This window comes from Sorex araneus, chromosome 1 (genome assembly GCF_027595985.1).
Source record: "Sorex araneus isolate mSorAra2 chromosome 1, mSorAra2.pri, whole genome shotgun sequence".
NCBI classification, from domain to species: domain Eukaryota; kingdom Metazoa; phylum Chordata; class Mammalia; order Eulipotyphla; family Soricidae; genus Sorex; species Sorex araneus.
Genome location: NC_073302.1, coordinates 185048505 through 185076368, shown reverse-complemented (window position 1 = coordinate 185076368; position 27864 = coordinate 185048505). Strand labels below are relative to the sequence as shown.

Sequence of the window (27864 nt, the reverse complement as noted above, 5' to 3'; positions counted from 1 at the left end):
TGATCGGCTCATCGTACAAAGGAGTGTGGGAAATGTGGTTATTCTAAGTATTAGAAAGCTGCTGCACAAGTATGTTATAGATGATTAATAAATAGGCAGAATATTTTTTTAGACAGAATATCATTCTTTTGCATCTCATGGCTATGTTGGTTTGATTATCATAGTTACTTAGCATGCAAATCCATCCATCTTTGTCACTGACTTAATAAACTTCTGTCTATTGTCATAGATATTATGTCAAGGTACAGATGGCAAGAAGAAAGGCTAACAATGCACTTATCACCTACTCTGGTTATATATATTTTTAATTTCGTGATTTGATTCTTAGAGCCTAGTGGCTTTGTTCTTGAGCACCCCTTTGTCCTGGACTTGGTGACTGGCACATATCATTTCATTTAACCCTCAGTTTCTGCAAGGAAACCATTGTTATTCCCACACTGCACACGTGGAACCTGAAGCTCAGAGATGTAGCCACTTGCTCCTGGGGGGGCACCATTGATTTGTCTCAGACCAAGTGTCTGGTTTCCATTTTCTCATGCTACTTCCCACATATTCAAGTAACTGTTGCAGTTTTTGAATTTATTTTAATCATTGTGGTGAGTCTTAATATGTCATGAGCAATCAATAAGCATCTATTAAATGCTTGTTACATGCCAGAGCTGCAGCAAATGCCGGGGAGAGTCTAGGATTAATAGATCTGTCTTCTACCCTCAGAACCTTACAGCATAATCATGGCTTGAGATCTTCCCATTTATTTGGCTCCTTGATATTTATGAAGGTGAACTTTAAAAATGCCGTGCAGGGGAGCAGGGGGCACAGCTCTGTGCCCCCTGATAAATGCCTGTGCCAAGGGTGAGTCTTTGAGTTTGATCCCCAGTGCCATGTGGTTTCCCAGCAAACATGCTTTCCCCTATTTAAAAAACAAAAAATAACCGTGCACTTAAAGCCTCCTCTTGTGTCCCTCTCACCAGAATCGTTGTGTATTTAATAGTCCAGAATGATTAGCTGTCTCTCTGTGTTTGGCTTGGCCTTGGGAAGAGATTCGTTTCTCGATCGTCTCTGCATAATCGTGTGGAATGACAGAGCTTTTCTCTGTGCCGCCGAATATTCATTAGACTGTTGTGCTTAATGTCTAATGTGCATCTGCTACCTAGTCATTTTTATAACAAACAATTGCAATATGTGCTTGGAACAGTTAAAAGCACAGGGCAATTAGTGGAACTCTCCACGGACCAAGTCCCATTAAAGTATTTGTTAATAGGCTTAAGTTATTTGATGAAAGGGGCATATCACGTTGAAATCTAACTCATCACACTGGGTTTTCTGTAAAAAGTGTAGTCAGCACAGTAGATGAGTTACACTTTGATATCAGTATCCCAATTTCTGCCCTCTGTATATTTTCGCAAGTAAAATTATTTGTTTATTGGAATATCTATTTCTTTATTACATAATTATTATTTATATATATCAGATTACCCTCTGACAGATTTATTTCTGCATCATATTCTGAAATCATCTTTAGGTGTGTAGCTTTAAAAATATTTTTTCTGCAACTAGCAATATTTACGTTTTCATTCGAATTAGTGAAAATAACTAGAAGGGAATGTAGACCTTTAAAATATGCCTTAGTTAAAACTTGGGTAGAAGAAATCATTTACAAAGTATAAGTCCCTTAAATATTTTAAGGCTCTTTATAAGAAAAATGACACAAATGAACTAAGCTTGTTTTGTTGTTCTCTTGATAAGAGAGCATCACAGCAAATACAGAAATAACTTTGGTCCTTTTGAGATATATGTTAGGATTATTTTTCTCATCCTTACCCCAGTTATTTTTTGTTTTCTTGCTTTTTATTTTGCTTAGGGGGCACAAGTAGTCACTAAGAGGCTATTCTTGCCCTGCTTACACGTTTCTGGGGGACATGCATTAACAGACACTGAACATGAGAGTCATGTATGTGTAGCATGGACTGTAGTACATTGAACACAGTTCCTTCCCCTAAACTGATGTCAAAATTAATAGTGTTAAAATAAAATTGCACCATTATGATTATGCATCACTATGTGTGCATAAGGACTGCATTAATTTCACCACTAGAAGTCCGGTTCTGTTTCTTGCCATACAGTTAATACTTTAACTTGATTATCTACCGCCCTTCCCCGCTGATAACTGCTACTTTGGTCTTATAGTTGAAACATTTATTTTCGCTCTACATAATTTTTTATTTATTCATCTCTAATTAAAATGTATGAGTAAACTCGTGTGTTTTATTTGATGTGTTTTTAAGCAAAATAGTTTTGTCTTGTTTTTCTTGGTTTTGCTGTTGTCGTTTGGGGTAGTGGGGGACACTCCTCGAGGTGCTCAGGGCTGACTCCTGGCTCTGTGCTCAGGGATCACTCTAAGTGCTCAGGGAACCATATTTGATACTGGGGATTGAACCCAGGTCAGCATGTGCAAAGCAAGTTCCCTGCCTACTGTACTTTTTAATTAATAATTTTTATTGGATGAAATTTAAAGAAGTATGAGGGGAGAAAAAGAGAGAGAATTACATGTTCAAGAATGTTTTTTAAATAAATTATTTTTACATAAAGTTCCTTTATTTTATAAAAGATTTTCAAGTTGAAGACAATTAAAATAAAACTGGAAATGAAAGTTATAGTAATGTTGGGTAAATAATTGAAGAAAATAATCTTCATTACAAATTGTTTTGCTAAAATTATTACTTAAAAGACCATACACAGTAAAGTGAAAGAGTAGTGAACTCTCTGAATTCCTTCTGTAAATTATTTAACCCAGTGAACTAAAAACTAAGTAAATTCTAGCATGATAGTTTACTTTTTATTTATTGGTTTGGGGGCCACGCCAAGGGATGCTCAGGGCTTACTCTTGACTGTGCTTGGGGATCACTCCTGGCAGGGCTCAGAAAACCATATGGGGTGCTGGGGATCAGTCCTGGGCCCGCCACATGCAAGGAAAGTGCCTTACCCACTGGAATACCTTTCCAGTCCCTTTGCTTAGTAGTTTGAAGCACTGGCCTGTCGCACCAAAGTCGAGAGTTGAAAACCCAGTGCCCCAGCCTGCATGCACTGAGAAGATCCGGACGGCTCTGCTATTAGGGCGCCCCAGCAAAAGCCCCCCTACAAGACAGCTCAGTGGCTGTACAGATCCCCCAGGGCACACATGGGTCACAAGCCCTGTCCCCCGGTTTGCTGCCTCTGCTGAGTCAGGCCCGCCGGCTCCATGGCCTGAGGAGAGAGCAATGAGCTTATCTCATGCGGAGCTGCCTCCCTGCCGTCCTCTTACCCAGAGACCAGCGCTAAAATAGGTATTGTGTCCTAGGTCCATCATCCTGTGACTGCACATTGTGTATTGAATTGGACAGGGAGGGTGTCTTAGTAAGAGCTGGAGAGTGAGAACCCACGGTGGTCTCCTCATCACCAGCAGGGGACCCTCCGTGTTCGCCACTGATGTCCTCCCGGTGCATGATGTCATTGGTCTTGGTGAGGATGACGGAAGGGGCTGGGTCATTCCCAGCAGTGGTGAGGGCTTACTCCTGGCTCTGCACTCTGGAGTCAGTCCTGGCAGGGCTCAGGGGATGAACGGGGGTCATCCACGTTCAAGGCAAGTGCCCTACCCACAGTCCCTTCTCCAACCCTATGCCTATGTCATTTGAAATGCATTTTAAACATTTGTCACATGGCCTATATTTCTACTTCATATATGGACTTGTTATATTTGTGTTGATACCCATACAAGAAAAACAATGATTGAGGGCTGGACTGATAGCACAGTGATAGGGAATTTGCCTTGCATGCGGCCAACCCGGGTTCGATTCCCAGCATCTCATATGGTTCCCTGAGCACCGCCAGGAGTCATTCCTGAGTGCATGAGCCAGGAGTAACCCCTGTGCATTGCCAGATATGACCCCCAAAAAAAAGAAAAAAGAAAGAAAAACAATAATTGATACTCATTCATCTTCTTTTAACTAAGCCCAGTTTGTTCATCTAATGTATAAAGATAGGATCCTTTTACTCTATATTTGTACGGTCAGTTCAGCATGCAAATTAGGTGATGTGTATTTAGTAAAACTGACTCTGATTTTCATAATCCAGCCCTATTTTTCCATATAGAGGTGGTAAATCCTGTCATTCCCCTCAGTATTTGACAAAATTCATTTTATTAAACCTTAATGTTCCCAGAAAGGCCCTCCGCTCCTTCATACCACCCAGCTCAGCTCTGTAGTTCATCCTGGATATTTGCCAGCCCCTCGTATCTGATCTGTCAACCCGAACTCAAATACTAATAACAAAATCAGTCAGTGTTGAATGGTTTGTGTTTTTTTTTCTTTCTGAAATATTTTGAGTCATGGGATCATCGTGTTCCTTTTACAGTCCAGATCAATTCTTCATTTGCACCGAGAGCTAGTTCCCAAGTGACAATCCCCAAATATTCCCATATACTCTTGCTGTGATACCTTTATTGGGGCTTGATGTCTAAGAATCACATCAGCTGCTTCTAAAAAAAATGAGCTGTTTTAGTCAATGAAGACAAAGCCACGGAAGTATTTTTACACAAAAGTGTCCTACTCAGATTTCCTTTCTCTTTCGTGTGTTAGCAAGATCTTTCCTCTTTGCATTGGAGTACTCTGTTTTCATTGCCAGCACGTTGGCAAATAGGTAAGTGTTTCTAATAAAGAAAACATTTTTCCCCTGAAATTATGAAGTTATAATTCATCCCCTGTCTTCAGGCAGCACTTTTAATATGAAGGCAAAGAGCTATTGTGATGATGTTTCACTGTGGTAGTGCCCTCCTTTGCTCTCTGTAATTGCCTCTTTCTACTGTTCATTAAAATATATTTACAGTTATATTAAGTTTACATGAAAATAGTAGACACAGCATGAAGCAGTTTTCATTATGTAGTCATTTTAATTTGAGAGTGTTTTTTCATCCCCACATCTTCCAGTCTTTTGTGTCTCGTTCCAAATTAGCAGCTCACACTGGTAATGTGTCTAGTTAATTATATGCATGCGCATTTAAATTGCATACATTGATGTGAACCTTTTAATATACCATGGGGTGGTCCCTTTATGCTTAGAATGGGCCTGGCACTCAGTTCCAAATTAACATCCCTCCGGAGGCTGCAAATATGGACCACTGATGGGAAAGCTGCTGGCCAATGAAGAGAAGGCAACACACCGTACCTTTCAGATCTTTGCAGGCTTTCCAAGGAAGGGACAAAGCATCTGGGGACCAGTGGGAAGTAATAGTGGCAAGACAGGGTGGTAAGCATAACAACAGCATGATTTGTTGGAACCTCTGTGCATACGATCTTCACCCAATTCGTAGCAATTGTAAGCCCCAGTTTGTTAGCTGAGTCTGAGCCAGAAGTGAGCAGGTGCTTGTTTCGGGGAGGGGGAACAGCACTTTCAAAGCCAGTAACGAAATGACGCACTGGAAAGCTGGGCAGTTTAGATACAAAGAGTCTCCGGTGGCTCTCCTCTAATAATGGTACCGTTTAGGGAATTCACATTGATCTATTCCATGGCCACCTTCCTTTATTCTACTTTTACCTTAGCAATAGCGTTTCTTAAAATTCAAGGAAAAAATGAGTGTGACTCATGAAAAATTCCCATATTTGGTTCATACAAATTGTTCTGGTTTTCAAGGTAATTCTGAAGCACTCTGTGAGGTTTGTATAGCAGTTTGTATAGCAGTTTACTTCTGCTGAGCACAGAACCTGGAGCATAAAGCATCCCGTGACTACAGATGTCAAGACTGTGAATTCATAATGCTGGATGAGTGCAAAATACAGGATGACCATAAGGCTAGGATTCTTACGTAGTCTGCTTTACACTTTGGGTTAATTGTGGCTGTATAGCTAAATTTTTTAGCGAGCAGTTAGTATTTGGTTAAAATAGGATCTCCAATGACATTTAGAGTCAGCTTCTTACAAACCAAGGATTACTTCTACAGGTTGTTGGCTGTTTTCTTAAAAAGAAAAGAAAAGAAAAAAGAAAAGGAAAGGAAAAGAATCCCAGCTGGTTAAATGAGTATATTTTCAGCTGTTCTGACTTGGAATCATTCTCAGCTACAGAAAAGCAGTAGTGCTTTACCATCCTATGAAGCTTTCGTTTAAATCCCTTTCAACTGCTTCTATTTATTAGCCACCTGCTGTGTCTTTTTAGTTGCCACTATCTCCACAGGGTTACAGATGCTGATGAGGGAAAGAGAAAAGTAGCTAACACACAAACACAGAGAGAGAGAGAGAGAGAGAGAGAGAGAGAGAGAGAGAGAGAGAGAGAGAGAGAGAGAGAGAGAAGTCTGTGTTAGGTGTGCCGTGTGGTGACTCATTTGAACGACCATGTTTCAGGACGACTTACTATCCAGAACAGTAGTAGAGTGGTGGAGCAATTGACTTGCATGTGGTCTACCTGACTTCTATCCCTGGCACCTGATATGATCCTCCTAGTCCTCTAGGAATGCTCCCTGAGCACAGAACCAGGAGTGAGCCTCGAGCACACCAAATTGTGGCCCCCAAACAAAAACACCTCCAAATGTGTTGGCTCTCAATGATTCTTAAGTTGCAAATGGTATCTGCATGTATGTGCCTTTATGTACATATATGTGCCTGTATGCACCCTCTCAGTCCGCCTGCCTGCCATCTGTAAGCTCAGCACCAGTATTCTCACTGGATTCTGCAGTCCCCTGTTTCTCTCATGAAACCATCATGAAACTTCTTGAATTGAATAAATGTCAGGAACAGCCCTGTCAGAAATCACACAGTACCCAAAATCTACACTACCCCTGTTTTAAGCACTAGAAGATGTGTCTTTGAGTGCAAGGGCAAAAGTTAGACTTAATATCTTGCTGGCCGGAAATTAACATAACTCTTTTCAGTTACTCCTTTATTATAGTTATTGAGTCCTATTACATTGTATTTCAGGATTATCTGAGGCATCTTTATCAGTTGAGTTGGTGAGTCATTCTCACTTCTGATCACCAATGATTGTTATTTCTAGGTGAATTTTTCAGCACCTGTATTAGAGTATGAATAGGAGCTTCTTAACCATTGATGATTTTACTATTCTAGTGTTAAGTTTAATAAAATAGAATGGCTTGGCCATAATTGTTTTATTATTTCAACAGAAACTAACATTAAATAAGTTTGATTATTATTCTTTCCTCACCATAGCTGTTTTGTGTTTTTAAAAATAACACTATTTCAGTGTGGTGCTGTGACATTTATCGCAGAGCTGGAACTTTGAAAGCAGAATGACGGGTTCAAATTAGTCAATAGTTGTAATCAAACTGGTTAGATTTTTAAACCTCTAATGTTTAACCTGATCTGTTTTCTCACCTGTAGAATTTGCCCAATTACATTCTTTTGGGTGGGGGAGGATTTTTTTTAATTGAACCTGTGAGATACAAAGTCAATCACCCCCTTGATTAATCCTTCACAAAGAATAGGTAAGGTAATGTAAGTAATATGTTTGGGACAATGCCTGACTTATGGAAGTATGTAACTATAATTCTTGCTAGCAAATAGTTTTTAGTGATGTAATATATGGCAAGTGCTTTTTTAGGTTCTGTGAATTTGTTTTGATTAAAAAGACACACTGTCATCTCTGTGGACTTCAGCGCCCGTAATCTCAGAGGGTACGGGGAGGACATAGATGCTGAGTGCTTACTAATTGCATATTTTGTTTTCCCATTAAATGCTCTTCTAACCACCACATTAATGCCATTGATTCACATACCCATTGCTTCAGAATTCAACAAGGATTTGTCTGAAATGATGCTCTATGGATTGATAGCACAGTTAATGAAATTTGAATAGTTGACCCATTGCATGTAATTTTGAAGGTAAAGACAGTCCACATATGTGATTGATTTTATGTTGTGCTTCATGAAGATGCTTTCTAATCTTGGATTCATTTCCCAGTGGTTCTTTGATATGCCTAAATGCATTCAAATTGGGATTTCATGCACACAGACTTAACTTGATGACATGACAATTTTGTTTTAAAAAAAATTTTAGTCAAGAAAAGAAATGAGTAATCGGTTTTGATCTTCCCTATATAACCTTGCATTTTAAAAGGCTTTTAACAGATATAACCAGAACGTATTTAACAGTCAGTCAAGCTTTATTTGGTTAATTCAAACTGACAGCCTAATGCTTCAGTCCTTGGCATAACTTGGAAACATTCCTGCCACCAGAATAGTTTCCCCATGGATTAGAGGTTTTAAGAAAAAGGGGTTCTATAGCAGAGGTCTAATAATCCAGAAATAGTTTATTTTCAAATGTTAAGTCTTATCATTTTTACTAAGAATACTGAGAAACCACAAGAGAGTTATATGAATCTTTTCACAATTAATTGACTTATTCAAAAGAAGCCTTTAGGAGAAACTGCTAGAATTATAAGACAAGAAACCTAGTTGATGAGGCCTGAAATTACAGCATTGATCAAGGGTTACATTGGTTCCGAGTCTTAAGACTCATCTTATTAATAAGAATAACAAAGATCCTCTCTTTGTAGCTTGCTTTTGGAAAACTGAAGTGCATAATGGCATCCTTATCCCATTGATCATTTTTATGGGTAAAATAAGATACTATTTTTACTTAAAAATGGACGAATGGAAATTCAAAAATAAAAAGGTACAGAGATTTTATCCTCAACTTATGTTAGTCATCCAAGCACCCATTTCTCTTGGTCCCTTTTTCTTCTTAGTTCACACACTCACTAAACCATAGGATTAGTTTCAATATCCCAGTGCCTCCAGCCGGTAATTCATTACTGAGTCTTGAATTTAATGCATTATTGTAAAAGTCATAGAACAGGATTTGAAAAATCAAATTAGGTTTGCTTTTGAAGTTATTTTGCCAGCTCTCACAAAAGAATAAAATCTACAAGCACTGTCAAAATAACTCAATAAAACTTATTTTATCTAGAAATTGATTTTAAAATTGCATACACAAATTATAAGTGAGTTCAGATATGATCATAATCATCAAGGCTTATCTTCCTATGGCACCATTCTTTGCCTAGAAATCAGACTCAGGAATTAAGATAAAAGATTCTGTAACAACCAGAGCTTTGAATTGTGACTCAATTGTGTGGTCTTCAAAGTTGTTTAAACTCTCCGAGCTCCCTCAACCTGCTTGCTTTATTCTTGTGAGAACAAATCAATGCCAATTTGTACAAAATGCCAAAAAGGATCACATTTACACTTAATGTAATACTGTAAAATCTTTTATTTTTATTTTTAAAATGTTTTAATTTTACTTAACAGTACAATTTTTAGCCAGTTCCATTTTATTTTTCAAATATTTGTATATGAAAAGTGAAAAGCTTATTTAGCCATTAACTTCATCATACTTTCTTATGTGTTTGGTAAATTTCAGGCAGGGTGTGAGTACAGGGAAATGGGATGAAAGATAGGACTCCAAACCCCAGAATACCGACAGTGTGGTTGGAGGACAAAGAAGGGAACCAGTTTTGGGGATGTGGGCTGTGGTTAAAGAGAAAAAAATAAGGACAGGATATCACTCATTTGTGGCTTATAAAGAAACAAATAAGTGATCTGAGTAAAACAGAAATAACCTTTTATACCTTTTATACTGTATAGCCAAATTAGAAGCTATTAGAAGGGACTAGGGTTGAGAGGTGGGTAAATTGGGTACAAGGGTCAAGAGCAATTACTTGCTATTACTAAATTAAATATATAGAGGTAGAGAATATATAGAGATATATAAATATATGGTCCCATATCGTCCTCCGAGCACTGGCAGGAGTGATTTCTGAGTACAAAAGCCAGGAGAAAGCCCTGAGCATCACTGGGTGTGATGCAAAAAAAAGAAAGAAAGAAAAATAAAGTTGGGGAAAGGTATTTCCTGATAAAGGGAATAATGGAGATTAAAAGGAATAGAAACTAGCCCAAACAGAGCATTACTTAAAGGCTTTTTCTGGAGACATGAAAACATTCCTGATCATGAAAGATATATGTGTTATGCTACAATGCTTGGATTTTGTTTTGATATTATTTTGGGGGGAAATGTGAGATATTTTCTACCAGCAAATGAGATAACCAAATATGTAGCTTAATCTCACTGAACCACTTTTTCCTGTCATAGTTTATTCTGGTACCTTCTAGTTGTACATTGTGTTGTTTTTTCTATATTAGTAAAAATAGTTATCCTGTTTAAATTAAGACCATAATTATACTGCCATTAAGCATTTGTATATTTATGATATTTGTTTAAAACTGTAAAAGTTGTCACCCAGATCTTTGCATTTTAATACCTTGGAGTAGCGCGTTGCAAAGTTCATTCTATCTAAATGTTGTATTTCTTCAAACCATGATTGCATGAGGCCAAGGAGAGAATATTTCCTCTGAGACATCGCCTAATATGCTAAACCTTTTAGCAGACTTGCCCCAAGGAAATCACAGACATTTATTTTCAGTGGAGGCCAGACCTGGCAATCCTCAGGCTTACTCCTGGCTCTGTGCTCAGGAATTACTCCCGGTGGAGCAAGGGAGAGCGTATGTGGTGCTGGGGTCTGAGCTCAGTGACCAGCTATGAGCGAGGCAAGCAAGCCCATTATCTGTACATTGTATCTGCAACCCCTACAGACATTTGTTTTGTTTTATTTTATTGGGTTTTATCTTTTATTTTTGAACCACATCTTTCTGTGCTTCAGGCTTACTACTGGCTCTGTGATCAGGGATCACTCCTGGTGGGACTTGGGGCGACTAGTGGGGTGCCAGGGATTGAAGCCTGGTCGGCTGCATGCTAAGCAAGTGCCCTACCCACTCCACTATCACGCTGTCCTCTATTTTAATGCATGATTCTTGCAGAGTAGTGACCCTTGTTTATAAGTGTATTGTTCTTGACTGTGCACAAGGACGCACTAGTTACTTCGCTCAGTTTACACTGTGCATCACTCCGATTTCTTTCGGCAGTGACATAGAGGCAAATGCTTTTGCTGAATATAATCTTTAAGGTATGTCCTACTTCCCAGTACCTCCTGCCTTTGCTCATGAGGATAACAGCTGTTTGTAGATAGTACTTTGTTTCTACCCCATTTCTTGCCTTAAGCAGGGAATGTGTGAAAGGTTGTTTCCGGCAAAGAGGAAAGTACTCCTTACTGCTCCGCTTCTCTGCAGTCTTTTGTTGTCCAGGTTTTTAGCTTCTGTTTCTACCCCTCTTTAGGAAGCTGCCAGGATATGCCAGGATATGCCTTCAATCCCCTTCTGCCGTGGCCAGTGGACATTTTCCCAGTGGGAGTATCCTCATGCCAAAGAAACTGCATTTGTCCTTGTCCTTGATAATCTTCAGACCTTTCAAATATGATTCAGCACCTGACCTTGTCTGGTGCCAATTTCCCAAAACATAAATATATGTAAATCCACAAAAAAAAAGTCATATGGGGCCAGAGAGATAGTATACATGAGATTAGGTGCTTGCCTTGTATGCCACAAATTCTGATTTAATCCCCAGTGTCACTTAGGATCCCTCATTCACCAAGAACTGCTGAGAGTAAGGCCTGAGCACAGAGGGTGTAACCCTAAATAAAAACAAGTGGGATTGTATATATCTCTTTGATTGTAAAGCACAATAATAAATAGTTTTTTTAAATGCCATCTAATCATGTTTTGAATAAATGCAGTTTGATAACAGAACAAATCAAGACATAAGCTAATGGAAAAATGTGCTTTGGAAGCGTATCATTACAATCTGAATTGGGCCATCTTGAGTTTACAGTGTAGATACCAGCAGTCTGGTGGTCCAGTTATTGTCGTGGGTAACTTGCAAATGTCACCATCAGCCCCCCAATCCCACCCCACTCAGGTAGATTTCTGCCTAAGAGCTGGGACTTAGGGGCTTATACATGTGATCCAAGACCCAGTTTTGAAGGGATGATTTTGGTATTCAACACAGATAAGTCTTTCTACCTCTGTACCTTTTACCACCTTTTACCACTTACTACTTACTCCGCTCAACAGTGCATTTTTTTTAATCAAGTAAATGTTGTTGTTAACTAATGACTCACCTTGGTTTCCTGCTTTAGGTTTTTTCCAAGTGCTTTCACTTATATTCCAATTTCCTTTACAATAAAATTCTGTGGTGTAAGTATAACTCAACTCTCCTTGTTTCATGAGAGAGGAAACAGGCTGAGTAAGATTAACTTGGACAGTAAGAAATGACTTCTAAGTAGCTTGACTAGTATTCATGTACACAACGAAAGCCCCTTTCGTGAGATGTGGTTACTAAGTGCAGCCTCCTGAGTTTAGGCACTGCAAACTCTTCACTGCAGTGGCCCAAGACCATGGGCAGCATTGAGTCCCCAGGGGGATATGTAGATGCCATTTCTTCTAGTCTATTTGCAGATTTCCCCCGAGGCTCTTCCACGCAGATGCACTTTCTATTCACGCTGACTTTCCTATCTGATATTCTACATTTAAATATCTCAATAAATAAGTCATGTATGTACTTCACAGGACTGTTTCACAGGCAGCAAGCAAACCTCCCTCGATAGTTACTCTTTCTTTTTTCTCACATAGAATCACTCTGCTCCAGTCTTCATCTGGGTCTTAAAGGGGATATGACCACAATGATGGTCTGTTGGTCACCCTTGCCTTCCCTCATCTAAAGTGATCTGTGCATTTCATACATGAATCTTTATTTATCATGCTTTTGTTTCCTCTTCAGGTTTTGTGATGAAGGAACCTGTGCAGATAAAGCCAATATTCTCTATGCCTGGGCAAGAAATGCTCCTCCTACCAGACTCCCCAAAGGTATTTCTAAGGCCCCTAGGTTGGGTCATATTGAACGGCTTCATTTTTGAATTGCAGTAACTTTCTTTATAATCCTTTCCAGCAATTCCTTATGACAGTTTGCACAATGATTTCATATGAGTGGCTGTCTGTCTCAGGTCCAGAGGACAGGACAGAGGACTGGGAAACTCCCCTTGTGTGAGGCCAACTCCAGTTCAGTCTCCAGCACTGCGTAAAAAGCTCCCTGCACTGCCAGGAGTGATGTCTGAGCAGAGGTCCAGGAGTAAGCCCTGAGCATCACCAATTGTGGTCCCAGTGCCTCGAAAAAAGACAGAAAAGTGTCTGCATTACCTGATTTGTACTACCACTTAGTCAGTCACTCTTTAGCAAGGAATTGATACAAACAAGAGTTTAGATACAGATACAAAACGATAGACACCTCGGGCCATCTTGAGCTTAAAGTCCACAGTTCTTGGTAGCATGAACATTTCACGAGTCAAAGGAGGTAGAAATTCAACAAATAGCTGCTTGTTCAGAGTGCGGGAATGTAGGCATCAGATTAATGCCAAACCCCAGTTGGCTTTCTGACTTCATGTGCCTCAGCACTGTTTGTGCGGGACTTGACTGTCTCTGATGACTTGGATGTTTCTCCGTCATGAAGGGAATGTGCAGCCCCGCTGTAGAACACAGAACGGGCAGCCGCTGTTCCACACAGTGTCTTGCCACCCAGAGGCCTCTTCTCTCTCACCTCCCTGATTCACACCAGCACTAAATCATGTTTAAATTGCTTCACCTGTTTCAAATCAGTCCCAAATCCCTTTCATGGGTTACCAGGTGGCCACTCCCAAGAAAAGTTGGCTGCTTACAGGAGCTGTATAATCAATTCAATTCGTTGGCATTTTGAAAAACTGTGAATAGAGCAGTAGAAATGATTTTCCCGCCTCTAATATTTTCTCAGTATCCATAGATTTGCATATTAGTAGAAACTCTACTAATAATAAGACTCTAAGTATTCTTCAGATTCCAAAAATTTATCAACACACTGAATCTAGTTGGTAACTGATATTCCACATGGCATTTGTTTATGGGCCTCTTCCAGCAGTGCTCTGGGATTACTCCTCGCTTTGGGCTTAGGGGTCATGCCTGGTGGTGCTCAAGGGACCGTATGAAGTGTCAGAGGTCAAACCTGAGTTGGGTACATGAAAAGCAAGCACCTTACCTACTGTACTTTCTCTCCACTTCCATATCATTTTTGTAGCTATTTTTTGGTGGCAAGAAAAAGAACTCTGATATGCATCTAAGAAATCTATTTATTATATTCAGTTAGAAAAATTAAAATCAATACAATATACATATAACAAAATGAGTGAATGGACTTATGTACATCGGTCACATAATCAACAAGGACAGAATAATTTTGTCCCATTTCTTTCGAAATGAGTGAAATGATCCTTAAAATTCTTCTGTTCTGAACTGGCAAAAACGTATGCCATAGATAAGAGAAAGAATGCTAGGCTACAGGGAACTTTCATCGAATGCCTACTTGATTTTCCAACCCACAGAAAGTGGTTTCCTGCATTGCATGCATGTTTATGTCACTGGGCATTTTCTAGAATGGAGTCTGGGATGAGCTCTGCATCAGACATTCATCAGTAAAGCTCCCGTGTGAATCTTTCAGGTGTCGGCTTTAGAGTTGGCGGAGCGGCTGGAAGTAAATACTTTGTGCTCCAGGTTCACTATGGAGATATTAGTGCTTTTAGAGGTAAGTTGGTCAACAGTGGAAGTAAGCGCTTTCCAAAACTACGTTCTTTAAAAAATGTGAAATAATTAGTACACACATAATACATGGAGAATAGATTGCATTAGCCAAGCTTGACGCTATTGAGGAAATGGCTCTAGCTTTGAAAGGTCCCTTCTCTGTGTACCCTGGTGTGCCGCCTTCTGTTTTTGTAGATTTGCTTTCCCTGGATTGTCATATCCACACACTCCTTTTGAGTATCTTCCGAGCAGCGTCGTCAGAAAATCTGGGACTAGTAATTTACATGCAGTTTTCCAGACAGGAAAAGTTTAGAAGAGTTAAGAAAGCAGAACTTCCCTTTCACCAAGTCCCAGCCAGAAAGGTGTAATGTCCCCTAAAAGGTGCCAGAACCTGGTAAGGACTCAGGGACAGTGGTGAACCCTGCTGGGTACCTCTCAGACTGGCATCACTCCGAGTGGTCAGCCAGGGTGTGTGCATATAGAGTCAGGTCAGTGGGATTCAGTGAGATGCTATGTTTTGTGCTATGCATTTGGGGAAATTAAAGAACATGTGGTGCTGCAAAAGCATCATTTAAAAGGAATCAACCTGGTGACATGCCACGCAAATCACTGTCAGACCAGTGCTAGCACTCGGTCTAGGCTGACTGATCTTTCTGCCTGTAACCACTGCTATTTTCCGGCAGCAGAGACCAGCAGACAGCAGTGCCTCTAGTGCGGTAACAAAACTGCTTCTAGAATATGAAGCTGAGAGAGGTCAGCGATGTAGACTTGCCTGGAAGGGAAAGAATGATGTAGGGAAAGACCTCTTAGAAGATGAAGCCAAAGCCAGTATCTTTGTGATGATCAGGAACTGCCGGAGAAACAGGCCAGGGGGAAAGACACCTCCTAGCTAAGATAAAAAGCCTGTGCAGATGCACGGGAGATGAGAGAGCCTGGTGTCCGCAGGAGCTCATGGTAATTCGGCATGAGGGGGCATGAAATTCAAATGGAGAAGTGGCCAGAAATGAGAAGAGAGGTGAAAGGTGGCAGCTAGAAGATAAAGATCCTTGCTGGGACTTCATTCTGAAAGCAGAGTGCTCATGAGCTGAGCAATCGCCTAATTGCATTTTCTCTTCAGTCATAGGCATAAGTGCCTGGGAAAGGGACTAACTTAATGAAGAGAAATGGGGCCAGCAAAAGGTCAGCCCAAGTCTGGGCCTCCACGAGGCTGGAAGGAGTTGGTTTTCCTTTGGTGTGGACTGCTTAAACATTTTGGGAATTAATGTTTTACGGGAAGCAGAGCAATTAAACAACCTAATTAGGAATGAATGCTCTTCTAAGTAATAGCATAATCCAGGGGCCAGACAGGCAGACCCCGAGACTAGGAGCCTGGCAGGGGCCTGCTGGCTTTATCTCCTAACCAAGTTTCCAAATCTTTCTGCCCTTCCCATCTATACAATTTGACTGTAGTAGTTCAGAGTCGTGTCTGGAAAGTCCTCAATAAAGACAAGCTAGTTTCACCAGGCCCCATAAACGGCATTCACCATGTCACTGTCATCCCGTTGCTCATCAATTTGCTCGAGTGGGCACCAGTAACATCTCCATTGTGAGATTTGTTGTTACTGTTTTGGCATACCAAATATCCCATGGGTAGTTTGCCATGCTCTGCCGTGTGGGCGAGATTCTCTTGGTAGCTTGCTGGGCTCTTTGAGAGGGGTGAAGGAATCGAACCCGGGTTGGCAAGGCAAACGCTGTGCTATCGCTCCAGCCCATAAGCAGCATTAAGGTAATTTAATTTAAAAGTTAGACTTTTGGGGCTGGAGAGATAGCACAGCGGGTAGGGCGTTTGCCTTGCACGCGGCCGACCCAGGTTCGAATCCCAGCATCCCATATGGTCCCCTGAGCACAGCCAGGGGTAATTCCTGAGTGCAGAGCCAGGAGTAACCCCTGTGCATCGCCAGGTGTGACCCAAAAAGCCAAAAAAAAAAAATAAAAAAAAAAATAAAAGTTAGACTTTTGTTGCCGTTGTCCCCTAATTAAAGCAAGAACTGGCTCGTTTTCAAGGGTGTTGGGATTTCCTGCACTGCTATGGTCTCGCTGCCAGGAGATGTTCCTGCTGTGAGGCTGTGCATCCTGTGCTCCACAGCAGTTTCTAGCCCCATAGTTCTGTTATACAAAATCCATGACAAGTTCTTCCACTGGAAAAAATCAGAAAGGTAAGGATTGGAGGTTACAAGTGTGTTTTAGCCTAGTATTATTCCTTCGAGAAAATTCTCCTGAGGTTTATGGCAATGTTCCACATTTCTTGTGGCTATTTTGCCCAACAGAAATGGTAGGGAAATGGACAGCTCTTTCCCGGTTTCAAGCATTAGCGTCCTGGTAGCCAACAGTAACTCATTTCTCAAAAAGGAAGACCCAAGCACTCACTGCATGAGGCTGGAAATTGTGGTCACCTAACAAAGTTGGGGCAACAGCTCATCAAAGTAGGGCTCCAGGCCCCAGGTCAGGACTCAGCACTGGATGCTGCCCACTCCAAGCACTGCCCAAGGTGGCCCTCAAGCCCCTTAGCAGCACTGATGGGGTTCCCCGGTCACCCTAACACCATTATGCCTGAGCATCGAATTTGTCCTACTGGTGCCAAGTCTCACCGCAAGAGTCCCTAAGTCAGTGCTGTGAAGGCCTTCCCTCACCACACACACACAAGCCAGATTTTAGGGGCTCTTTCTAAGTGCAGAATGCAGAATGATCTGGTTGGCAAAATCACCTGTGTATGAAACACACACACACACACACATACACACACACACACACTCACATGGACTCGCTCAAATGCACATGGCTTGCCTCATTTTACCACTTCAGATACACCTACATTTTATCAGGTTCCCGGAAGAATACCCTGGCTTAATTCTTAGATTCAAACAACGCAAATGACACCTAACTCTGTAGCTCATTTATGTGAGTTCTGAGAATTTCAGCTTCCAAATTCTCTGAGGCTCTATTGGTAAATCGGATCATAAAGTTCTCATTAGACATTTGTGAGAATGAATAATTTCTCATAGAGCATTTTTCCCAGAAAACTAAGATTTTTTTTCTTTCTTCTAAAAAGGTTTTTGTTTAGACACCAAAGTTACAGTAGTGTTAGAACTTATGGTATTGATGCATGAAGGTACTGCAGACCCTCGACCACTGTCCTGAGGTCACCTCTCGTTTGATATTCATTCCCTTCCTCCTCTTCCCAGTGCTTGATAATCAGTTTTGTAATCCAGGACCAAGTGTTGGTCATTGTTCCTTATTATCTATTCCCTTGTTTTCTCTCCATAATTTACTGTTGAGTGAAATCATTCAGTATTTGTCTGTCTCCCTCTGACTAATCTCACTTAACAAGATAATCTCCGTTCCATCCATTTAAGCCCCACCACTTGAAAACCTTTGGGGTAGACATTTTTCCTGAATATACTCTGTATGCTATTAAAATTGACGTTGAATGTTAAATGCTTTCAGCAAGCCTGTCGTGGAGTACAATGGCAATAAATGTCTAATGTCCTTATTCTCCCCCTCTCTGCTCCCAAGTTTTGGGTCAACATTCTGCATCTCAGCTATCTTGCACTATGATTCCCTTCAAAATCTTGGGAGCAGATGGAGTTTTTCCATGTCACTGAGAATGTTGCCTTTTTCTGTGTTTCTCTAATTTCTGTGGTCCAGAAGCCACCTCAACTCATTATAATTCAATCAGAGCTTTTTTGCATGAAGACACAGCTGAAGAAGGACAGAAATTTGCCTTCATAAAGCTTGCCATCTAGCGGGGCAAAGACATGTATGTCAGAGCTGAAGGTAGACACAAACCATACACAGTGAACTATTACTCAGCTATAAGAAAAGATTAAATCATGTGGTTTGCTGCTATCTGGAGCAATAGCACAGAGAAGAGGGCGTTTGCCTTCCACGCGGCTGATCCGGGTTCGATTCCTGCATCCCTCTCAGAGAGCCCGGCAAGCTACCGAGAGTATCCCGCCCGCACAGCAGAGCCTGGCAAGCTACCCGTGGTGTATTCAGTATGTCCCAAATAGTAACAACAAGTCTCACGATGGAGACGTTGCTGGTGTCTGCTCGAGCAAATTGGTGGACAATGGGATGACAGTGATACAGTGATGATGATATCATATGGCATTTATCATCTTTCTCCTGAGTTATTTCACTTACCATAACCCTCTCCAGTTTCATCCAGTTTACAACAAAAGAAATTTCTCTTTTGAAGAAAAGGATCAATATTTGAGTATTTGTACCACAATTTCTTATCTACTCTTCTGTTCTTGAGCACTTGGGTTGTTCTCATATCTCAGCTATTTTATTTTTTTTACTGAATCATCATGAGCTACAGTTACAAGCTTTCAGCCATACAATGATCGAATACCCATCCCTCCACCAGTGTACATTTTCCACCACCAACCTACCCCACCTTCTCCTGCCTCAATAGCAGACAATTTCCCTCTGACTCTCTCTACTTATGGTTTGGAATACAGGTACTCAGAGGCCATCATGTTTGGTCCATTATCTACTTTCAGCACACATCTCCCATCTCGAGAGATCTCTCCAGTCATCATTGACATAGTGATCCCTACTCTATCCTAGCTGCCTTCTCCCCTAGCTCATGAGGCAGGCTTCCAGCCATGGGGCAATCCTCCTGGCCTTTGTCCCTACTTGTCCTTGGGTGTTAGTCTCATGTTAAGATATTTTAAATTCCACAAATTAGTGGAATTTAAATTCCTTCTATGTCTGCCCCTCTCTTTCTGACTCATTTCACTTAGCATGATATTTTCCATGTCTGTCCACTTATAAGCAAATTTCATGATCTCATCTTTCCTAACAGCTGCATAGTATTCCATTTAACCAATGGAACCAGTTTCTTTAACCAATCATCAATTCTAGGGCACTTGGGTTGTTTCCAGATTCTGGCTCTTGTAAACAGTTATCTCAGCTATTATATATATATATATATATACATATGTGTGTATTAATTTGTATATGTATATAAATGAATCACTATGAGATACAGTTACAGACTTACAAACTTTTGTAATTATGTTTCAGTTATACAATGATGGAGTACCCATCACTTCACCAGTGCCCATTCTCTACCATCAATGTTCCCATTATTCCTCCCACAACCTCCCATCCCCCCCACCCTGCCTCTGTGGCAGGCACATTCCCTTTTACTCTCTCTCCTTCTCTCTCTTTTGGATCTTATGGTTTGCAATATAGGTCGTAAGTGGCCATCGTGTTTTGGTCCATGGTGTACTTTCAGCACGCATCTCCTATCCTGAGCAAGCCCTCCAAGCATCATTCACTTAGTGGTCAGTTCTCTATCCCAGCTGCCTTTCCCCCCAGTGTGTTAAGCTGGCTTGCAAGCTGTGGAGAGATCCTCCTGGCTTTTATCCTTGGGTGTTAGTCTCCCATTCTGTTACTTTATATTCCACAAATGAGTGCAGTCATTCTATATCTGTCCCCCTCTCTCTCTGACTCATTTCACTTAGCATGATACTCTCCATGTTGATCCACTTGTATGCAAATTTTATGATTTAATCTTTTCTGACTGCTGCGTAGTATTCCATTGTGTAGATATACCAAAGTTTCTTTAACCAGTCATCTGTTCTCAGGCACTCAGGTTGTTTCCAGATTCTGGCTATTGTAAATAGTGCTGCAATAAACATACTTTTGTAGATGTCATTTCCACTGTATTTTTTTAAATCTCCAGTATATATTCCCAGAAGTGGTATTGCTGGGTCAAATGGCAGCTCAATTTCTAGTTTTTTGAGAAACGTCCATATTGTGTTCCAAAAAGGCTAAACCAGTCAGCATTCCCACCAGCAAGCAATGAAGGAGTGTCCCCTTCTCCCCACATCCATGCCAACACCAGTTGCTTTTGTTCTTTTGGATGTGTGCCAGTCTCCATGGTGTGAGATGATATCTCATTGTTGTTTTAATCTGCATCTCCCTGATGATTAGTGGTATAGAGCATTTTTTCATGTGCCTTTTTGCTATTCGGATTTCTTCTTTGAGAAAATTTCTGTTCATTTAATCATCCCATTTTCTGAAGGGATTGGATGTTTTCTTCTTGTAGAATTCAACCAGTTAATATCCTTGATATTAATCCCTTATCAGAAGGGTATTGGGTGAGTATCCTTTCCCATTCTATAGATTGTGTTTTTATTCTGGTCACTGTTTTGAGGTGCAGATAGTTTCTTAGTTTAAAATAGTTGCATTTGTTTATCTCTGTTTCCACTTGCTTGGTCAGTGGCATTTCATCTTTGAAAATACCTTTAGCTTCAGTGTTGTAGAGGTTTCTTTTCTTTGATGTATGTCATGGATTCTGGTCTGATGTTGAGGTCTTTAATACATTTTGATCTGACTTTTGTGCAATAGTGTTAGGTAAATGTCTGAGCCCATTTTTTCATGTAGCTGTCCAGTTTTTCCAGCACCATTTGTTAAATAGGCTTTCCTTGCTTCATTATATTTCTTGCTCCCTTATCAAAGATTAGATGATCATGTATTTGAGGGTGTGTGTAAGGATACTCAACCCTATTTTATTAGTCTGTGGATCTGTCTTTGTTCCAATATAAGGGTACCCATGACATTCTTCAAAGAATTGTTCAAACACTCCTGTTATTCATATGATATGACAAGCTCCCACCAATAGCTAAAGCAATTCTTGGGGGAAAATAGATGGAAGGAATCACCTTCCCAAATCCTCAAACTGTACTGTAAAGTGATGATAATTATCTTAGCTATTTTAAATGGCACCTGTTTCACGACTTTTACTGTCCTTTGTGTGCTATCTCTGTGGTGGAAGTATTCTACAGTAGTGTAACTGGTTATGTCCTCCAAAAAAATTATAAACGGGTATGCTAGCCAGTTTATAACGATTACCTCTTCCAAATTCAGTGTTCAGAAAAGCAGGTATTGGTAGCTAGAAATCAACTGTAGCAGGCAAATTTGCATCATGGAATTTGACAAATGGTGTGCTGCTGCACATAATCTATTGTTTTAGTGGTTATTTTGAGCAGAGAACTCTGCTCACATTATTAATAACCTAGTGCAGTTCCATTCAGCCCTCATGGTTTCCATGAGCGGGAAATTGGAAAGCATCTCATCTGGACTCTGTACACATCTATTACAACATACATTGGTTCAACTAAAATATTAAGTAAATATGTGATATGGAACTTGCAGTAAAAAGTATGGTATTTTGTTATTATTTGTAAGCCATGTGCAGTTAAACCTTTTATATTAATTAAAAAAACTATAATAACACTATTTACACACAAATTATTTTTTTCATAGGACTTACATATTATCAGCACGTTACTATGTCCAGTATTCTGAAATGTTCATGAGAATTCCCAGTTGATTTTTGTGCAAATTAATGACTGGCAGCTGAGGCTCTAAATTTCCTTATAAGTATTAATAACTGATGGTATTCTACACATCTCCACACTACAGGTGTGTCTGATCAATCTCCTGGGAATTGGAGCATGAGCAGGATAATTTGCATTTACCAAATTAAATTTAATTAAATCTCAGTCCTCTTAAGAAAAGGAGAGCTTTGAAAGAAGAAAATGTATTTAATTACTCTGGTTATTCTAGCACTTTATTTCACTTAGAGATTAAAAAGGAATTTATTTTTATTCTTCTCACCAAAATTTGTGTTGGTATTCAAAAATGCTATAACAGTAGAAGCCACTTCCGGTGCATATATAACTTCCTTGGGTGCATCTTTCTATCTATGGGCGTAAAAATATTTCTTCTTTACACTTTAGATAAAGTTTTATTTTTGAAGTAAGTAGATTTTATTTAGAAGTTTCTGAGGGAAGGAGGAAGGGATAAGTGGGAGAGAGAATAGTGAAAATAACGTGCTCAAGAGAGAACACGGGCTTCTCCAAGGGTGGAGGAAGCCCCTATACATAACCGAGCTTTAGACACAAAAGTATGAAAGCATGAAAGTACACATCTCAAGAGGGGAGATTCGGGCGACACATGTGCTTGGGTGACACATGTGCTCGGTCATGTGGGCACAAGCAGCACATGGGCTCAGGCAGCATATGTGCCTAGATAAAACTTTTTGAAGGATGAGCAAACACAAGCTGTACTTCTCTAGATTTTGCGTTTAAAAAAATAGTAAGTGAAGTGTATAGGTTGCAAAAACAACCAAGTGTTAGAAAGAGATCATGAGATTAACTCCAAGAAAGAATTGATTGGCAAAATGTAGCATTAAACCATGTGAAATTCTCTAGCTTTTTGAGCCTTTTCAAATAAAGGAAAGAAAATGAAACATGGCTGAGGAGTTGTTGAGAAAAGAAACCATCATTTTAATTTTCTTTTGAAGAGAAGGCAATAAAACCAGACCATATACGCCTGTTTGTTCTTAGATTTTTAGAGCACTTGTTGTTAACATCCAAGACTGAGAAGAGGGCAGAATCGGGGAGTTTAGGGGGATGCAACTTTCACTGTTGATGAAAGGGTAGAAAGATAACCAGGTACTGGAAGGGATGATCTTACCCAGTTCCTGCATTTTGCAAAAACAATGTTCAGAAAGGTTAAGGGTCTGGCCTCAGGTAGTAGAGTTACTAGTTACTAGTGCTGTTAAAAAACTACAAGACTTTAAATTGTGTTGGATTTCTAGTTTGATCTTATGCCAACCTGACTATATAAAATAAATTGTAGAGTTAATTTTCTGAAAGTCCTTTGAGTTACAAGAAACAAACTCAGAACAGAAGAAATGTGAAACTAGATGTAGTTTTTCACCTTTTCATTATGCCATTTCATTCTGATGTATGAAGTAAATCCATTTCTCTTATAATAAAGGGATATTTCTAAATCAGGTTGCTTGATAATCTCATGGATTTCAGGAGAATTATAATTGGGGGTTCTTCATATTCTGTTCTAACTTTCACTACACACAAGAAGCTTGATGTGAATTTAAGACTATTCAATACTTTTTGAGGGATCTGAAAAGAAGCCTGTTATCCTTTTTTTTCCCCTCTCCCCAATCACATAATAATGTGAACCCCTGATTCCTGGCTTTCTGCATTCAGACTTTGTTAATCATTTTCAGTATGGAAAATGAATGAGCTGTATTCACCTCATTCATTCCAGGAGACACCTGTTTATTTTAATGCCTAAATGTAAATGTGGCCATTAAGAATGCATTTTCATTCCTTACTTTGTGAGAAGACACATAAAAGCACTGCAGTGTTGTTTTGTTTTAAAGAATATATTCAGGATGTTCTTTATCCCTCAAGATGTACTTTTTAAGCAAATCACATTGAATAAATGATATTTAGCTTTACTGAAATCTTTTTTAGGAAAAACATTTTCCATATATGATTTCATTTTTCACAATTTGAGCTTATGTTCTGGTTACTTTTTAAGAAACCCTTTTATTTTATTTTCGTAGCACTCGTTAGCAACCCTTGCTTTATTTATCACTCATAAATTTTTTTTTCTAGCTGCTCAGAGCTTTATGGTAATCAACCCATTAATTCCATTTAAGTTAATAGTGAATAATATTTCATTTGAACCAAAATAATTTAGAGGGGGAAAAAAGAAGTGGCTTGCCATTGCTCAAATGAAAATGAGGACATGCAATTACATTTCAGTGAAATTAGTTCATGCTACTAAGTATACTATCCAAGCCATTTTTCTTTCCACACATACTACAGCTGAATTCCCACCCCTCCCAGCTTCCCAACTTGTCTTGACCTTCTTACATTTGTTTGTCATTCCAGGAATTCTGGAGAAAGAAATGAGTCATTAAGAAGAAATGCCTTATTTGCAAATTCCATTTCCCCTTGATCTCTAGATCTGTGTTAGTTAAATAACTTCTTTGTGAAATGAAAAGGATACCCAAACCAATTACATGATCATCAGGGGAAAGAAAACAGTTCATGGAAACTATTCAAATATAAAGTTTAGTAATGTTTAGAAAATATTTTATTAGTTATAAAAATCAAGATCAAACTTCCCTAGACCCAAAAGTGACCTTTTAATATTTCTATTTCTGCTAACGGCAATGTTCACCTTCTCTTCCTTGAATTTGGGACCCTTCATGCACTTTCTTTTTATTTCATTTTAATTATTCTTCATCTCTGAAAACTTTTAAGAGTATTTCTTCTTACAGGGATATTTCTCCTCTCACATTTTTCTCACTCCATTTCCATGCAAATATTTTTTACACTTTATTGTCTCAACTTAAGTATAATGTACCAACTATTAATTACTGAAAGAGAATAAAATCTGGTCAGGAGCCAAAGACCCTTAAACACCGATTCTTTATTTCACAGTATTAAGACTTGCATAAAGTCTAAGAAAATTTTGGAAAGTAACAAATTAATGGGCAATTTTTAATGATTTTCCTTTAATGTAGTAATGATGGTGTTTATATGCTTAATTCAAAAGTTCTTCATGAATGTTACTTTGTTTTTCCTATACTACTTTGCAGCATAAATATATTGAGGACTGAAAATTAATGCTAAATCAAATATATGAGCTATAATGTTCAAAGCATATTCCCCAATTAATTCCAGAGACTTCATGCATGCATAATTATATGTAAATTAGGCACTTTGGGTTTATTTTTTTCCTTGAAGAATCAAAACACAATACACAGTAGTATTTTAAATTGATGAAGATAATTGGGAGGAAAATGGTGCTACTCATTTTTTAGCTTGAGCTTCAAAAAACATACATTCCAAATTAATTATAGCTTTTCAGAATATAAGCTTTTTGTTTTCAAAACAAAATAGGATACAGTTACTGTTAGGTTATCCTTTCTTTGTTTATCATTCATAAGCATTTAAAAAGGTAAATTATGAAAGAGGAAGAACTCTCACTCATAGCACAAAACACTGGTGATTTTTAATTAACTAAATGTTTATTCTTTCATCTATATCTAAACCATATATATACATATATATACATACATACATACATACATACACACACACACACACCCTCAGAGTAATTCAAAATCTGAACATTTAAATAGAGCATTTGCTACCAGAAACTGTTTAGCTCTGTTCCAAATTGAATTTAAAATCATCTCTTTGTTCAAAACTCTTGAAGTTCCTCTGCATTATTTATTTTACCCAGTACTCTCTAACAGTCCTAAACTTTTGCAAGTAACTTCTGCCTTCAGTAGGAAGAACAAATGATATGCAAATGTAAAGTTAGATACGCATGTGAAAAATGAATATATATTAAAAACAGATCATCACTGTCATCACTGTCATCCCATTGATCATTGATTTTCTCGAGTGGGCACCAGTAACGTCTCCATTAAAAACAGATACAGAAGTAAAATGATTGATAGGACTTTTTAATAAGAGAAAAGATGGGGGGGGCTGGAGTGATAGCACAGCGGGTAGGGCGTTTGCCTTGCACGCCGCCAACCCGGGTTCAAATCCCAGCATCCCATATGGTCCCCTGAGCACCGCCAGGAGTAATTCCTGAGTGCAGAGCCAGGAGTAACCCCTGTGCATCGCCGGGTGTGACCTAAAAAAAAAAAAAAAAAAAAAAAGAGAAAAGAAAAACTATAAAAACTGTTTCAGTAACCAGATATAATTTGTAAAACTGCCTGGCCAAAGTCCATGAAGCTGGTGGACAAGTCAGATAAATGTGCCAAATACTAGGAGAAAGTAAACCCTTCTAAAGAGAAATCAGTGAGAAAGGGACCACTCTAGCAATGGTAGTTGGAAATGAACACTCTGACATGAACGGATGCTGAAAGGAGGTAAAGCAACATGTACGATAACTTTTCAGTAACAGTTTTGCAAACTACAGTTTGCCTAAAAGGAAAAAAGGAGGAGAAAAGAGACAGGGAGATAGCAAGAGAGCGAAGAAAGAGCCCGCATAGAGGCATGCTGGGAAAAAAATAGGGTTTCAGTATAGTGTGAACATAAACAAAGATGGAAAATGATACTCAGAAGCGGAACACAAGCTCAGAGTTATAGCTTCTAGATCTGGTTACAAGATTGTGGTTTTTTGTCTTTTCATCTCTGAAAACCTATGCTTCTAATTATGCATGTCTCTTTATATTGCAGCTCAACAAAATGTCCAAAGTCAATCCATAATTTTAAAACTCAGTGCCATGTTAAAAAATAATAATGCATTTGCCTGGAACTGGTGGTTTTGTCTGTAATTTTATTTCCTGAGGTGTCAGATTCTGAGTGGCAACCTTGTTCTGTGAGAAGAAGTGGTCACAATTGTAAGCTTTGCTGTGGACACTCTCTGCTGGGGGCTTCACAAAAGATGGGCACAGGGACATGCTTGATAGTAGCTGTGCCACAGCATTCCTCTTGGCTGCCAACAGCACCATTACGGAGGCTTGTTTGGTGCTGCTGCCTGCCTTCCATTTGATCTCTTTGGGGACAGCACAGACTGTCATTTGTGACAGTCATCTTGCAGTATGGTTAAGTGCATTTTCTCTTCCTTACCACAGGACAAATGGGAGCTAGTCACTTCTCTTCCCCTTGCAGTGAATGCCAAATCAAAGGCGGCCGAGTCACTGCAGTGAAGGCTTCAAAAGGAATTCTTTGTGAAGATTTCTTTTCCCATCATGCTGGTTTATTTAGCCTTGTCTGCTAAGCTTTCAACAGCCTCCCAGAAATGCTCTGGGCATGTGTGTCATGGAGCAGATTGCCCCTATCTCAGCTGTGTTTGCTAAGCAGCCTGCACACTTGCCCTGACAGTTTAAGGTGTCAGTGCTTTTTTTGAGTGGGGACTATTTCTGTCACTGTAGCTGGAATTGGAGGGACGTGGTATTCTGAGAATCACCTTGCAAGAACCCATGTATTATCATGGAGCCATTTGATAATTCACATTTTGTTGGGGGGAAGCTCCAGTTTATTTTATTTATTTATTTTTTTTTACAAATAGTCATCATTTTTATATATATTTTTTAACTTTTTATTAAATCACAATGTGGAAAGTTACAAAGTTCTCAGGTTTATGTCTCAGTTATACAATATTCAAACACCCATCCCTTCACCAGTGCCCATATTCCACCACCAAAAACCCCAGTAAACCCTCCCGCCCCCACCCCCCACCCCCTACTGTATAACTAATGAATTTCACTTCATTTGCTCTTTACCTTGATTATGTTCCATATTTCAACACAAAACTCACTATAGTTGTTGGAGTTTCCAACCAAGAGAGACAGACCTACTACCAAGGAAGCATTTGATAATTAGTTTTCTATTGCTTAGAATGAAGAGATATGTAGCCCCACTGCTCCAAGTACATAACTCTTTTTTTTCTTTTTCTTTTTTTTCCTTTTTCCCTTTTCCTTTCCCCCC

The 27864-nt window shown here is 39.4% G+C and overlaps 1 protein-coding gene across 12 annotated transcripts in view; it reads left to right on the top strand.

Annotated features, from left to right (window-relative positions):
* The window catches only part of PAM (peptidylglycine alpha-amidating monooxygenase), a 297725-nt gene that overhangs the window by 177803 nt on the left and 92058 nt on the right, over window positions 1-27864 (top strand). For all 12 annotated transcript variants that reach the window (XM_055143816.1, XM_055143866.1, XM_055143857.1 and 9 more), the window contains 2 exons: window positions 12711-12796; window positions 14454-14537. In XM_055143816.1, the coding sequence (XP_054999791.1) occupies window positions 12711-12796; window positions 14454-14537 (170 nt within the window). The remainder of the gene's footprint in view (window positions 1-12710; window positions 12797-14453; window positions 14538-27864) is intronic.